This window comes from Ceratotherium simum, chromosome 29, assembly GCF_057802395.1.
Source record: "Ceratotherium simum simum isolate JZ-2026a chromosome 29, ASM5780239v1, whole genome shotgun sequence".
NCBI classification, from domain to species: domain Eukaryota; kingdom Metazoa; phylum Chordata; class Mammalia; order Perissodactyla; family Rhinocerotidae; genus Ceratotherium; species Ceratotherium simum.
This window is the reverse complement of record NC_141928.1, coordinates 7,044,201-7,060,983: the sequence shown is the minus strand read 5'-3', so window position 1 is coordinate 7,060,983 and position 16,783 is coordinate 7,044,201. Positions and strand designations below refer to the sequence as shown.

At 41.9% G+C, this 16,783-nt stretch overlaps 1 protein-coding gene across 16 annotated transcripts in view; it reads right to left on the bottom strand.

Moving 5' to 3' along the window:
• FNBP1 (formin binding protein 1) overlaps positions 1 to 16,783 on the bottom strand; it is a 127,115-nt gene that overhangs the window by 77,310 nt on the left and 33,022 nt on the right. For all 16 annotated transcript variants that reach the window (XM_087418926.1, XM_087418929.1, XM_087418925.1 and 13 more), the window contains exon 2: positions 5,913 to 6,028. In XM_087418926.1, the coding sequence (XP_087275052.1) occupies positions 5,913 to 6,028 (116 nt within the window). The remainder of the gene's footprint in view (positions 1 to 5,912; positions 6,029 to 16,783) is intronic.

Below are 16,783 nucleotides of genomic sequence, written 5' to 3'. Positions count from 1 at the left end.
AAGAAAGCACAAATGGCTCAAGTGTATAAAAACACGCTCAACCTCATTCATACTAAGAGAACCAGAAATTAACGCTCAGACTTAGCAATTTTTACTTATCAAATTGGCAAAGATAAAAAAGACTCAGAACAAGAATCACTGAGGGTCAAGGTAAGGAGCATTGCCACACGCTCTGGCATGAGCATTGAGGGTCACGGGCTCTGAGAAGGGGAACTCGGCAAATTCTCTCGGAATGAGAGCGCTACTTTTAGGAACTTATCCTTGAGATGTGCTTGCCCAAGTGTATTATTCAAGGTTATTCACTGCAACTTTGCTCAGAGTTGCAGAGAAAGTGGAAACAATCAACATATCCACCAAGCCAATGCAATATGGTAAAGCTGTAAACAGTCTCCAGGATGCAGAAAGCCAAGGGCATACCGAACTACTGAGGAAGCAAGGCAGAAAACACACTTATTTGCCTGTGTATGTGTAAGATCGCTCTGGAAGGATACATAAGAAACTGATAACATTTATTGTCCCTGGGGACAGGGGGTAAGAGAAGGGACACTTCACTGTTCACCATTTTGTACCTCTAGAATTTTTTGTCACATGAATTTATTATCTGTCCATAACAACTAATTTAGTTTTTTTTTCCCTAAAGAAATAGTTGCTAAGGGAAATCAATAATTGGTTCCCTTATATAGATCATATAAGATGTTTTAAAATATATGGAATTTGATGCTACACTGCCTTGAATAAACAGTAATTATAGCAGGAATCAGCAAACTTTTTCTGTAAAGAGCCAGACAGTAAATATTTTAGACTCATAAATTAGGTCACAGTAACGTGGCTGTAACTATTCAACTTCCACTGTTTTGCAAAAGCAGCCACAGACAATACATAAACGAATGGGTGCTGCTGCAGTCCAATAAAACTTTATTTACCAAACCAGGCAGTAGATGGATTTGGCCAGTAGCCTGCCAACCACTGCCTACAGAAACCAAAGCCCTAATCATCATCTTCTACATCTAAAATAAGTTAGCATTTTTTTCTCCTAATGCAGACAATAATAAAAATTATTTAGTGGTAGACGTCTCCTCAGAAAGACCATGTTGATTTTTCAACATCATACTGGTATTTCAAGCAAGTATTTGTTGACTATGCTCCATTCACATTGACCTTTCCATCCCTTGAACATGTTCCCACCCCAGGACTTTTGCACTTGCTGATTCCCCAGCCTGGAAGAGCTACCCCCAGACTTTTCCATGCCTGCCTTCTCCTTGTCCCTCAGATCTCAAGCAAGGGGTTTTCCCTGGCCAGTCTAGCTAGGTAACTCCCACTCCCCATCGCGCTCTATCACATCCCTGGTTTTACTTATTTGAGGTGATAAATGCTGCCTTTAAATGCTTTACGTCTTTGTTTCTTTGCACAGTGTGTTTTCCACAGTGAGAAAGCAAGCTCCTCAGGCTCAGCACTTCCCCTGTCTCGTTCATGACAATCCCCCTGGAAATCTGCCAACACAGTTAGTCGTTCTGTTAAGCCCCCATCAGCTCTCATGGGCCTGTGCAAACACAGTTCTCCTTGAAGCAACGCTGACCGAATATCTCGGACTTGTACCCTGCTGATTCACTCTTTCTTCAGCTATTTACTAAGCACCTATTATGTACCGGGCACCGTTCCAAACTATCAGGATACGTTAGTGAACACAACTCAAAGAGCCCTGCCCTGAGGGGTTGACATTCTAGCAGGGGAGGAGTGGGAGTCAATGAACAAAAAATACAATATAAGGAAATTATACAGAATGTTAGCAAGTTATCAGTGGTATGGAAAACAGAAAAGTCCAGCAGGGGGCTGAGGCGGGCCCCACCAAGCAGTGACATTTGAGCAAAGACTTGAGGGAGGTGAGGGAGGTGGCCATGTGGATCCTGCGGATGAAGGTATAGGTGATATCTATATGGAAGGGTCAGGGCAACAGCCCTGGGGTGACAGTGTGCCTGGGATGTGCAAGAAACAGCAAGGAGGGCCGTACGGTTAGAGCCGAGATGAGGAGGGAGAGAGAGGAAAGAGACGCCGTCAGAGAGGCAAGGAGACCTGACCAGGTAGGGCTTTGCAGGACATCCACTGGAAGGATTCTGGATTTACTCTGAGTGAAACGGGGAGATGCTGTTTTGAACAGAGGAGTACCATGATCTGGCTGCTTTGTGGGAAACAGACAGACAAGAGGGGATCAGGGTGGAACGAGGGAAGGCAGCGAGAAGACTCAGAATAACCCAGGTAAGAGGGCATGGTCCAAGTCCACAGTGGCAGCAGTGGAGGTAATGAGGAGTGGTCAGATCCTGGATAAATCTGGCAAGTGGAGTCACCAGGACTTCCAGACGGCTTGGATGGGGCGAGAAGGAGCGTGAGAGAAAGAGGGGAGCCAACAATGACTCCAGGGTTTCTGACCTGAGCAAGGAAGGATGCGGCCGCCCTCGAGTGAGCGGGGGAGAGCTGCACTGTGGAGATGCAGATTCTGAGTGGAGAGATTCAGTTTCAGACATGCTACATTTCAGGTGTTTCTCCAGATGGAGATTTTGAGTAATCTGTTTCTGGAGTTCAGCACAAAGGGCTAGCTTGGAGACACACATATGTGAGTCATTGCCTTATAGATCCTACCTAAAGCCACAAGACAGATGAGACGGCCAAGAGAGTAGAGACTGAGAAGGGCAGGTGACCGGGAACTAGGAGCTGGGGCACATCAGGGTGAAGACGCAGGAGGAGAGGAGGATCCAGCAAGGGAGGCTGAGAAGGAGCTTCCAGTGAGATAGGAAGGAAGCCAGGAGACTGGTACTTCAGAAGCCAATTGAGGAGGAGGGAGCATCCCCTCTGTCAAAGCTGCCGATGGGTCAAGGGCGGTGAGGACTGAGGACAGGCAACTGGGCTGAACAATATGGAGGTCACCGGTGCCCCTGAGAAGCAGAGCTGGTGGAGTATGCAGGTGAGCTAAGCTGAAAATAGTTAGAGGAGAGGGCCTGGAGACAGACAGCAAGTAAGGATACCATTGAGAAGTTTTGCTGCAAAGGGAAGCAAAAAAAGGTGGCAGCTGGTAGACAAAGGGAGCTCAAAAAACTTGTTCTTTTCTTTTTTGTTTTCTAATGATGGGAGACATCATGGCATGTTTTTGTGCCAACAGGAGTAATCCAGTAGAGAGTGAAGAATGGATGATGCACGACAGAGAGGAGAACCGCTGGGGCAGAGTTCTAGAGTCAGAGAGAGGGGGTGAGACCTAGTGTACAAAAGGAGAGCCTGGATTTAGACAGGAGCATCATGGTGTGAGGGGCATGGAAATGTGGGAACACATGCTGACAGGTGAGCAGAGGGCGTGAGAGTCTGAGGATGTTTTCTTCTGACTGCTTCCATTTTCTCAGTAAAGTAGGAAGCAAGCAGTGAGGATGGGAAAGGCGGTGTTGGGAGTTGATGAAAGAGAAGCTATCAAGGAGTCCCTTAGGAGAACAGGGGAAAAATCAACAAAAGAGAGAGAGTACGATTACGTATCAGCATGCAGCGTGTAGCGGAGATCTCAGTATAAAAGATAAGCAGACCTGTCCAAAGGGTTAGTTAATTGTCTTGAAGGCATTTGTTCAATTGCTCATAATCTTTTTTATCATCTTCTCCCAGCAAGTACAAATTTGGATACTTCTCAGAGATGTAATGAAACAAATGTTAATATTTGAATCTCAAGAAAAGTGCTTCCCAGGAGATTATGATCATAGCCGTGAATGTGATACTTTATTTCAAGTTGTGAAACACAATCTACAGCACAGTAAAATGGTCAGTGGAGAGCTATTCAATTTTATCCCAAACCTATACTGGGATTTGCAATCTTTTCCAATAGCCTCCCATTTTGTTACCTAAATCCTCAGTTCTCTCACCTTGGGTGATGAGACGGGGCGAGGAGCCAGGTGTATCCCAGAGGGGGAGCTAAGAGGGCACTTTCCCTTCGTGTCACAGAACTGATGCAGAAACTTGCTAAGAATTGACTTAATGACATCTAATAACAGACCTCCAAAGCAAAATGAGATAGTGGACTAGGGCGCCAGGAAAGAGGAGTGTATGCTAGTAGATAAACAGACAACGAATACAGATAAATCCATAAGGTGAAACCTTATTTTGGCTAAAGCTGTTATGTAACCCATTTTCACATGCAAGACAACGTTTTACGGCTGACAGTGCAATATTTAAATAATCAACATGAAGCAGCTCATTCTCTCTTCCTATCTCAGTTCTAAAAGCCTTAACGTACTAACGAGGCTGATAAACACACACAACACTAGAAATCAATCTGGATTCGGCGAGTTATAAAAATTATTTCATCGAGCAATATGTTGTACATTTTATTTACTCAATGGAAACAAAACTTGTCATCCATAAAAATATCCCATAAGTACCACATAGGTGCTTACTTACAAATAACACCACCACCAGCCCTTTAAGAACCCACATTCTTTCAATGACACATGACATACCCTTTATGCCGATGCTCTTTGGGTTAAAATGAAATGTTTCTAATCCAAAAGTCATCTAGATCGTCAACAAGTCTTAAATGATCTGCACAAACCAATTCAACCAAACCAGAAATCATTAGAGATTCTGCACATCACTTCAAGTTCAAACTCAGTTCTACCAACAACTTTTAAACAATTTATATAAAAACACCAATTTCTTGGCGCTGGCCCAGTGGTGTAGTGGTTAAGTTTGCCCACTCCACTTCAGCGGCCCCGGGGTTCACAGTTTCAGATCCCAGGGGCGGACATACACGCTGCTTATCAAGCCATGCTGTGGTGGCGTCCCACATATAAAGGAGAGGAGGATGGGCATGGTCGTTAGCCCAGGGCCAATCCTCCTCAGCAAAAAGAGGAGGATTGGCAACAGATGTTAGCTCAGGGCTAATCTTCCTCACCAAAAAAAAAGAAACAAACAAAAGAAACCCCACGAATTTCTTGGATAGTTGTATCATTAAAGAAGTAAGAGGTCCAAAGTACTTTTAAAAGTACTTTGCTCCATCCGACCTCTCACAGGCTGCTGGAGGGAGCGTGAATTAGTACAAGCTCTTTGGAAAACTGTTTGATCCGATCTACTAAAGCTGAGCACACAGGAAGCCCCTGACCCCGCAATTCCACTCCTGGGTATATACGGAGAAATGCACAGATGTGCTCCAAAAGCCTCGTGTAAAAATGCTTGTAGGAGCGCTTCATTATATCCCCAATTTGGAAACAAGCCATCGCCCAGTGACAGTGGGGATGAAATGCGGCACGTTCATGCACCGAAACACTGAACAGCAAAGAAAAGACACAAACCACCACCATGTGCAGCAACATGAGTGAATCGCACAGACACAACATAGAACAAAAGAAGCCAAATACAAACAGTGTATAATACAGGATTATATTCACATAAGGTTCAAAAATTGGCGAGACTCATCCATGCTGTGAGAAGTCAGGAGAATGTCAACCACGGGGGGAGCCTGGAGAACGGGAAGGGGCTGGGGTAGTCTCTGAGCTAGTAATTTTCTGTTTCTTGACCTGGGGGCTGGTTACATGGGTGTGTTCACTCTGTGAAAATTTATAAAGCTGGGCACTTACGATTTGTACACTTCTCTGTATATACATTTCAATAAAAAGTTTTCTGGAAAAAATAAGCTACTCCAAAATTCAGAAAATATCCTTTAAAAAAAAAGACCCTAAAAGCAATAACTTAGTTTTTATGTTTACTGTTCTATGAAAATTAATCTTCGGTGTTAAAAACAATTGTTTCTATGGAAGTATTACCTTACATGAAAGAGAAAAAGAAATATTTAAAGGATTATCCCTTTATACTATAAAATGAGAATATCAGTTATCCTTACGTCCATGTCACAGTTAACAAACAAATAACCTTTCTCAGTATCAACTTACCTGAGTTGCTTTGCATAGCTGAGTTCAATCTCTGTCCTTTCCTTTACAAATTTGATGTATTTCTCAAGAATGTCAATTCCACACTGTGTGTGTTTTTCTAAGTTGTCAAATTGATCCTGTTAAAAAAAACAAAGAGACAGTTTATAATCTATCTCTGTGATTAACGTAATTTCAGTGAACAATTCTCTCAACAATATATTGCTATGTAGCAAGCAGTTCTAACATTTTCCATGATTGTACTTGGGCACTTTTTCTGTTGAGCAGTTTTAAATCAACATTACCAAATTTGGTTTGAAAACTGCCTGGGGTACTGAACTCTGAACCATTTGTTCATGTTCTCCATTCCCATTAGAAACATGGTTTTTGGATATAATCAAGGTCCTAGAACAACGGAAAATGTCTTTTCCAGATACCAAAGTAAAACACACACCCACATTAACTCAGTCACACCATTTGCACCTGAACTGTTATCTCTGAGTTATTCAAAACAGCTTATTGAAATTTGGGGAAAGGAAATGGGAGGGAGAAGAGTTACAACACTGCTTTCTTCAAACAAATAAATACAATGACTCACACGGACTTTATCCAAACATTCAAACACACAGATCAAGCCTACATGGTGTGCCAGGAATGGTGGCAGGAGCTGGGCAACCCAAACGAACAGAAATACAGCCCCAACTCGCAGAGTGCCTGGAGGTTCCTCGTCTGGAAGAATGAGAGGGGGTGGGTATTCCAGCAACAGCTAATGCAAGGGCATGGAGATGTCCAGGAATCAGGTGGACTTGTCCCGCTGGAGTGCGAGGTGGGGGAGGGCACAAGGTAGTGGGTGATAAAACTAGAGAAAATCCGGGGTCCTATCACCCGAGGCCTCGAATGCCGAGCTAAGGAGCTTAGACCCACCAGTGGGCACAAGTGAGTCACTGAAGGGCTTGCAAGGGGCGTGGCAGGACTATAGCTACGTCTAGAATCATCAGGAGATGGAAGTCAGGAGCTTGTTCAATAGTCCAGATGAGAGAAAATGGGAGCAGGGGGAAGGATTTTACAGACACTTAACATTCATTTCAGTCCTAGTGACCGATTGGATGAGGAGGCTGGAAAGGAATATGAAGAAGAGAGAAGATTCTAGGGTGACTCCCTTCTGCTTCCTGTGACTAGACAGACGGAGGGGCAGCAATTTTGGATGAAGTGACATGTGGAACGAGGAAGTGACATTTCCAGAAGAAAGCTGGAAACAGATCTATTCAGAGCTCAAGGAGGAGGCCAGGGAGCCGGTGGATCTGAAGCAACAGCCAAGGATCAGGATGCCAAAGTCGACTGCAGCTCTGCACTGAATCAGCAAAGAGGGCAGGCCCAGGCTGAGAGCCCAGAAAGGGCTACCGACAGTGAACTGAGCGTTAGCAGGCCATCCCGGGGAAGAGAGAACGGCAATGAGGCAAAGATGGGAAGTCTGCCCGTGAGAGGTAACACTAATAGAGGATGAGGGTTCAGCCCCAGCTCTGGGACTTCACAGAGAAAGGCCACCGAACATCTCAAGGTTTTAGTCATTTGCCTATAAGATGCAAAAATAACCCCTGCCTAATTTCACAGATCGGTCATGAGCATCATGTAAAATGAGAAACTGCCAAATCAAATATAAAAACACAAAGCCTCAATTTAATCCTATGACACGCGTGTGCGTTCTAACAGTGTACATTCAGTGTCACCCTTCAGCTGGCTTTTTCAATCTAGCATCTTCAATCTAAATCTGTCATTGTTGTTTAATTCTATTTTCCATTCAAAGCAGTACAAACTGTAAAGTGAATAAACTTAGTTCTATATAAGTCAAACTTGGGTGGGAGTAGGCAGGCGGCAGAATCAAAAACACTTTTTCTCAAACTCGAGAAACCCTCTTTTGAAGGAAAATAATTTCCTCCACCTTACTCCCACCCAGGCTCATAGAACAGTTTGAGAAACATCAACTTAAGCAATCAAGGTTTTATTTTACTAGAATGTTTTTCTCATTAAAAATAATCACTAAAACGTTTGCCTTTATACCTCAGAATTTTTAATATTATCATAAATAATAAGGACAAATATTTAAGGTTTTTATTGATTCTGGGTCCTCAATAATACATCCCACAAACTCCTAGCTTCCATTTCAAGAAACACTGCTCAGGAAGATAATTTATTTATGTTCTCTCTCAAGACAAGGGTTGTCAAGCAAATTAATCATGTAAACAAGACTGTAGGTCTCTTTAAACTACTTGAGAGAACAAATATACAAATGATTCAAGTAATGATTACAAATCATTCCTGGCTATTTAGGGCAAGGCTTCCTTAAAGCTCTCCGCTAAAGGTAACCCTTTGTGAATCAGTTTCATAGCGACCATATTTATTTAAAAACGCCTCCTCGCCCCCCATTTGAGAGCCCTCTTGCTGTATCACTGCCCATCTCCAGAGCCTTAGCGACTTGCAGCAATTATGTGTTTCCTTGAAAACTTGCAAAAAGCATCTCCTCTTAGATTTCACTCTTGTCCTGCTAACAATCTAACTACTTATTTTCACCTATTACATTAGTTTGCAATCCTTTTTAGCCCTAAGGTATACAATATAAAGCAACAGCTTTTGATACCAAAACTCTTTTTTAAAAATCTCCATTTGAATTGAATCCACCTTAAAAATTACTGGCCTCAAACCAACAATATGTTTTCAATAAAGTTATCTGTACTCCAGAACATTCTGCAAGCTATACTAAAGCACTTACTAAAATAAGGTACAAATAAGATAGAAGATCTTAATAATAGAAAACCTACTCAGCAACAAATAAACTAGTCTTGTTTGTGAATATAGTATAGTCCTTTTTATGCCCATGAAAACCTCTCTGAGGATTCTACGCTCTGTTGCCATCACACAGATTGCCACAGCATGGACTTTTCTGACAGCAGCTAAAAGAAAATTCAAAACAGATGAAAAACTAATCAACCCACTTACATTCTTGACTAAAATGTGGAAAACTTAATGGAAAAAAAACTCCAAATCTTAAAAGGACTCCTCTGTGAGCAAATATTATAAACGGTCCTTTAAAAGACAGCCTTTGTTAGTTTGGGGATGGTGCCATCATCAAAAATGCATCCCTTCCATTACATGTCAATTATACAATTAAAAAAAAAAAGAGAGAGAGAGAGAGAAAGAGAAAAAAATGTGTCCCATCCTGTTTGATGTCACATGACAGCAAGTCTGAAGACGCCTTTGCCCTCTTAGAAATCATCAAGGACCTCAAAGAGGTTTTGTTTATATGGGTTATAACTATCAATATGTATTCCATCTGAAATTAAAAACTGAGAGGTTTTTAAGATACTTACTAATTCATTTAAAAAGACAATAATAAATCTATTACATGTTAATGTAAATAGCATATTTTTTAACTTTTAAGAACTTTACTTTCCAAAACAAAACAAATAAAATAGTGAGAAGAGTGGCATTGTTTTACATTTTTGCAAATCTCTTTAATGTCCAGCTTAATAGAAGACAGCTGGATTCTCATTCTCATAGATGCTGCTGCATTCGATCTGTTGTGATTCCTTACTTTGGTTGAAGTATATGAAAAAATATGACTTCACACAGACATGTAGTTAGAAAACGGAGGAGTATTCCAATAGCCCTTTTTGGTAATTGTGGATATTCTTATTTGATACTAAACCAAAACTTGACAAATAGTCGTTTCTTAATGGTTGATTGCAACGTGAAATACGAAACCATAGCAATGAATTTTTCATACGCAGTTACAATAAAATGCACTAGTCTATCTTGCACTTTGAATGGATCTTTTACGTGTGCGTGACTGTATAACATTATGCATTGGTCATTTAGAAAATATTATTTCACTGACATATGCAGAAAAGTGTTGACACTGTTATAAAATATTTAAAAATCATATTTGTTGGGCCGGCCCTGTGGCTTGGTGGTTAAGTGCGCGCACTGCAATGCTGGTGGCCCGGGTTCGGATCCCGGGTCCGCATAGAGGCACCACTTCTCCGTCCATCCTGGGGCCGAGTCCCACATACAGCAACTGGAAGGATGTGCAGCTATGACATACAACTATCTACTGGGGCTTTGGGGGGAAAAAATTAAATAAATAAAATCTTAAAAAAAAATAAAATAAAATAAAATAAAAATAAAAATCATATTTGTTTATATCACTACTTATCTCATCTTATCTGATGAGTCTTTAAATATTTGGAAGCCGTCAAGCTGTCACAGTGGCAAATACAAATTTTCCATAATTCTAATTTTCACTTAAAAGCCAGAATTTTATCATTGGCAACAAATATAGTCACTTGTTTCCTTAAAGTGACAAGCTCACTTCATTCCTTTTTGAGAAAATGTCTGCCAAATGCCCAAGAGTTTGTCTGTCAATGGTTCTTTGAAGTAAAAATGGTGTCCCATGAAAAAAACAGCTAGTTCAGCTCACAACACAATCACTGAAGTGTTTTGGTAAGCAACACAGTGCTTTTGGCATACTGTCCATCTTGTCACACATATTATTAAAAAGATGTATATTCAAAGGTTGAGATTTAATAAAATTAATAATCTTTACTGTTTCATCAAGGACATTTTTAAACAAAACTGATTTTTTTTAACAGCTAATGGTGCAGAATACAGTAACTACTAGCACAGTTTGGAGCCACTGGTGCTCAGGCGCCAGCAGTCTTACCCACCACTGCTCTGGCACCATCAGTGCAAACATCCACACAGTAAAAAAGACAATCTCTTAGTATCATTGTGAAAATAGTTTTGACCTTGCGGGCTCTGTGAGAGGGTTTCTAGAACTTCCAGAGGTCCAGGGACCACACTTTACGAACCACTACCATAGGACACATACTCTAAAATTTCTATTTGAAAGTTGCATATTGCCAAAGATTAAGAAAGTCAGATACTGGGCCGGCCCCATGGCTGAGCGGTTAAGAGCCCGCGCTCCGCTGCTGGCGGCCCAGGTTGGGATCCCAGGCGTGCACCCACGCACCGCTTCTCTGGCCATGCTGGGGCCACGTCCCACATACAGCAACTAGAAGGATGTGCAGCTATGACATACAACTATCTACTGGGGCTCTGGGGGGGGGGGGAATTATAAATAAAAAAAAAAAAGTCAGATAATATATGACCTAATGGAAAATAATGTTTAATTTATAAGTGCATGCTTTATATACACACTCAACAATTAACTGTAAACTTGCCAAGAGGACTGCAAACGGATGTTTCCAGGCAGCTGGTTACAACCCGACCGGTACCTTCCAAGAACCCCCATAAGAACCCCTCTTGACCTCTCATTGCTCCTTGAATTCAAGCCAACCACAAGTTTGTGCCAGAAGCTTTCAGCTATGAAAGGCTGAGCCAGCTGACAAGACAACGAGGAGGTGCAACTGTATTAATCAATATACAACTGCTGTATTGTACAATCATTTTTAGGTCCGGTTTTATGTACTATACTGTGAGTGAGCTCCTTTATACACTGAAGATTGAACCAGAACAAGTATGAAGGATGGCATCTGTTTGGGTCATTATGTTGTCATCAGAGTTCCTACAGAATCATGAAGTTCAGTACAAAAGAGTTTTGCCTTCACACACCTACAATATAAACCCATCAGTCAGGATGAAGACTCGGCTCTCTAGGTCAGTGTATAACGATTATTCTTGGCCACTCAGGAAATCTTCTGAAACCTGATTTTTTTTCAAAGTATGCAAAAGAGTTGACACAGGAACTACATTCAGAAAAGCTATTTGAGAGGAGGAGACCCAAGTCAGCCACAAGGAAGTTCTCCAAAGTATAGGTCAACTTTTAACAAGGTACTTCCTGTAATTGAGAAGTATACTCAACCGACACTAATTCAAAAATCCCTGGAATAAGCCAACCTAGTAAGAAAGCAAATTGCTAAAGTTACCTCTGTGTAAATGGCTCAGACTCAAAGAAAGGGGATCCTGAGGCCAGCTCTCCTCCACAAGCAAGTCCCTCTCTCTGCAGCAAGTCACTCGCTCCGTGAAGGGAATTATCCCCTTCGTGCTCCTGGATCCACTTCCCGTCTGTGCTGTCTAGACCACCGTTCTAGGATACTCTTATTTTGGATAAACCCCCTTTCCTGAGGACTTGGGCACTTTGAGAAGCAGACCTTAAACGGCTCTATTAAACAGAAGCCCTTGGGATGATACAAGCTTCCTCTTACCTTTGAGAAGCAAGTGTCAGAAAGTATAGATTTACCCAGAATAAAAGTAACAAAACATCCATTTAAAATGTTTTTAAAAATCAATTTGGGTCTGAATATTAAAGTAGGTGTATATACAAGAACAAAAAAGTCTTATAAAATTTTATAAACAGAAATGTGTCATTACAAATACCACCTAAAATTCTATTTATTGAACTTTTAACAAAGACTTCAATTAATCTCCATCAACAAATTAAAATGTTTCTTACTAAATTAAAATCAAAAATATCCAAATATATATTTTCAACCTAAAAGCACCAAACCTTGAAGTGATGAAAAACCATGACCCACAGTGACTTCAAGGTTTACCCACAGAAGGAATGGCAGCATTAGAGGCTTCTTTCAAGGAGCACAGATACCTGACGTTTTGACAATACAAGTAGACGCAGATTCTGTAAAACCATATATTCATTGGCTGTTTCTGAAATGGGTTCTGCAAATTAGGGTGGTGTGCTTCCTTGGTTGAAAACACCTTCTAAAGCAAGAGCCTGTGATGTAACTGACAAAATAGGGCCTCCAACATCACAGCGTCGTGACTGGACAGTCAAGTTAACACAACGGATTTTTTTTGTGTGTATGAAGATCAGCCCTGAACTAACATCCATGCTAATCCTCCTCTTTTGGCTGAGGAAGACCGGCTCTGAGCTAACATCTATTGCCAATCCTCCTCCTTTTTTTTTTCCCCAAAGCCCCAGTAGATAGTTGTATGTCATAGTTGCACATCCTTCTAGTTGCTGTATGTGGGACAAGGTCTCAGCATGGCCGGAGAAGCGGTGTGTCGGTCGCACCCGGGATCCAAACCCGGGCCGCCAGCAGTGAAGCACACGCACTTAACCGCTAAGCCACGGGGCCGGCCCCATACAATGGATTTTAATTAGCACGCAAAATGAAAGGTTTTACTGAACTCAGAATTTCCTTAAAATGAAAGTCTACAACTTGCCATAAAAACAGGTACAAATTTAGGCACATCTCCTGTCACCAGCCATAATCTAACTAAGTCTGTTTCTATTGTGAAAATGAAAATACTAAGGAATTATTCTATGTTCATGGTTCTTTCCAGCAATTGTACTCTAAACACAAGAAGTAAGAACATAAACACAAGATGAAAATATATGTATGAGTTAAAACAAACAAAACCTTTAAAAAGAAACAGCCAACAGCATATGGAATCAGTGATACAAAGAATGTGGAAAAGGCGCGCAGAATATGAAAAGCTGCATTTTCATATTTTTATAACAATAATTATATTGTGTAAAAGGGCAATAAGGAGGCTGATGTTGGATATACAACAAACGGAAGGACACAGACAGTAGGGAGACTCGGGGGTAATGAACGCTGGGATGCCCTATGCCAAATGTGGTGCAATTTTACACTGCATCCTGAAATGCAAAGAGAGGGTAAAAAATATAACTTGTAGAAAAAGCAACAGAATTTTGACTATACCACAGTCTGAGCAGACAAGATTTGGAGGGGAAATTGCAATGGAATGTATTCCTTTAAGAAGCCGCAATAAGCTTCTGGCCTACTCAATGTTCTTAGAACACCTTAGTCAGTTTCAGTTCCCCTCTCTGTTCCTTTGGATACAGTAAATGCAACCAACAAACAAAAACAAACATCTGTAACTGCCCCAAACATGCTGAGTGACAGAGATCGCAAAGAATAAGATTTTCAAGCAAAAAAAACCACCTTATAAAGAGCACTTACTTTTTTCCATTAAAAAAAAACCTCTAATTTTTAAACTGATCTTAAAAATTACTCCTCCAGATAGGCATTGTCAAATGTCTTAAATAGAAGAGGAAAAGTATTAAGGATGATGAAGCTATGAAAACTAGGTTCAGAAAGCTGGGTGTAACTTGTAACTGTGGAGGGCTGAATCAACGCTAAGGAAAGACAGAAATAGTCACAGAAAGCAAAACCGTGCTCTTTATAAGAAAAGAAGCTCTATCTCATTGTGACAGAACGAAAGGGGGGCTTAGTTGAGTCGTGACTGTGAGAACACCACCTTTAACATAACGTCCAGTCTCATTAGGCTGCAGCCTGGAAATGGGATTCCTCCTTCATTTCCTAGTGCGGATGCATCAGCTTGGACAACGAGGGCTGTCTGTGCGTGAACCGGTTTCTCTGCTGAGCCTGCTCAGTCAGCGGATGGAAGAGGGCAGTCACCTTGTCCTCCCCCAGCTGTCCTGCATTCCTTTCTGCCCTGGAGAACCAACTGTACCTCTCCAACATCCCACATTATTATCCGCAGGTGATTCTCTCCGCTAGGAAGCAAGTTCAAGACCAACCGAAGAGCAGAAGAGAAGAGAAGAGGGAAAGGGAGAGAGGAGGAAACCATATGCTAAATACCAGGAAGACCTTTGAAGGCAATCCAAAGACTAAAGAAGAGCAAAGAATACAAGTTAAATTTTTAATGAGAAGAGAAAGCCAGATCTTTTGTCCTGACTTATTTCTAAACTCCATAAATATTTTCAGGTGTGTGTGTGTGGGAGTGCAAAATATTACAAAAATATCATGGGAAAAAAATTTTTTTAAAGCCCTGGCACCTGAAATGTAGCTAACACCAATGAAAAAGGTTTTCCAAACACTTAGCAATTAACTCACTTCCAATTTTAAGAAGGTTAAGCAAACACATAGGTGTCGTCCCTTTTTAAGAGAAGGGATCGCAATGCTCAACCCACTGCCACAGTTGAGCATCTGACCCAAAGGATCCACAGGGCAGGCTGGATTGGACCAATCAGAAACTCTCTGGGAACAGGGGCTGGAGCTAAGAAGTGAAGACTGTCCCCATGCATGCCAAATTAAAGAAAAAACACTAGTCTGCAGAGACCACAAAGAAAGCAGAGACGCCAGACAATGTTACGCTGGGCATTCAAAATGGTTATACCTGTGAGCTTTCCATTGGCTGATTTCAGGTCCTCTGTGAGGCTGGCCTGTTCTTCCAGCCCCTGGTTCTGTAAGATATCCCTTGGGACAGACACTCTTGGCTGACGAACCAGTAGCTATCTCCCACCCATCCTGTGGGTTGTGCACCTCTCCTATTACAAGATCACTTCTCCATCTCCCTGGAGCTAGGACAGGGACATGTGACATCACCCTGGCCAACCAGCTATATGGGATATCTATGGGTGGCTATTGAGAGAGGTTAGCCTCCTCAATAAACTCCTCCTCTTTACTTGACAAGGTCATAGCTGCCTGTGATGGTTGGAATTGCTGCAGCCATTCTGCAACCATGAGGAGGAAGCCTCGCTGATGTGCTGGGAAGGGCAGAAACAAAAGATGGACACCACGTGGCTCTTTGATGAATCTACTGAACTTCAACACCAATCCCAGAAACTACATGCCTCTGGACTCCTTGTAAGGTGAGAAAATATGTGTCCTTAGTGTCTAAGCCACTTTTCTTTGGGTCTTTTGTTACTTTCAATTTAATCCATACAGTCCTGTCTCTTTCCAATAAGTTGCAATAATTCAACCATTTCTTCCTGAGAGCTGACCACGAGCCAAGCTCTGTGCTAGGCACTGGAATTACAGTGGAGACCAGCGGAGTTTTAATAGGGGTTAAAATAAACGGGCAGTGGAGCATATAAGCATGGGACCCAATCTAGATGTGGGATTAGGGAAAGCCTTTCGGAAGAAGTGATGTTTAAACTGAAACAACAAGGATAAGTAAAAAGTCAGCCGGGCAAATGGGGGAGGAAAGGGGGATAGGAGGTGGGAAAGGGGAAAACATTGCAGGCAGAGGGAAGAGAATGTGCAAAGGCCTCAGGCAAGAAAGAACACATCAAACTGAAGGAAATGAGACATCGAGTGTACCTGGAGAGTGAAGAGAAAGAGAGAGAACAGTGTGACGAAGCCAGCAGCACTCCCTGCCCAACCTCTCCTACTACAAGATCACTTTTCCCCCTCCCTTGCAGCTAGGACATGGGCACATGACATCACCCTGGCCAACCAGACATATGGGATATAGATAGGGCCAGACCAGTCAGGGATCTGGAGACCACGGCCAGGATTTCATAGAACAATTTTCTTCTCAGAACTGGTGATGGGTGTTTGCCAGCCCTATACAATCTATACACTCCCTCTTGCTAAGACTTCTTTGTGGCTTACAGCCTGTGTTTTTTTTTTTTTTAATTTATTTTTTTTCCCCCAAAGCCCCAGTTGATAGTTGTATGTCATAGCTGCACATCCTTCTAGTTGGTGTATGTGGGATGCGGCCTCAGCATGGCCGGAGAAGCGGTGCGTCTGTGCGCGCTCGGGGTCCGAACCCGGGCCGCCGCCAGTAGCGGAGCGCCGCGCACTTAACCGCTAAGCCACGGGGCCGGCCCCAGCCTGTGTTTTTTTAATGAGGTTTAGGGATATAAGCTATGATTCTGAAAAGAGTTTTTTGCTACACAAAGCCCATTATCCCATTAAGAAGAGAAATCTAATTTTTGAGATAAATCAAATTTTCAATTTGATTGAAATCAAGTAATCAATATTTTCTTCTATATTTAGATCAATAATCCAGACCCAGCAGAAGTTTTAAATTCCATCTTGCCAAACATTCCTAAGCAGGAGAGTGTGATGTAAGAGCTTTGGACCTGGGTTCAAATTCTGACTCTAATAGTTACAAGTCATGTGACTTTGGGCAAGAGTCTT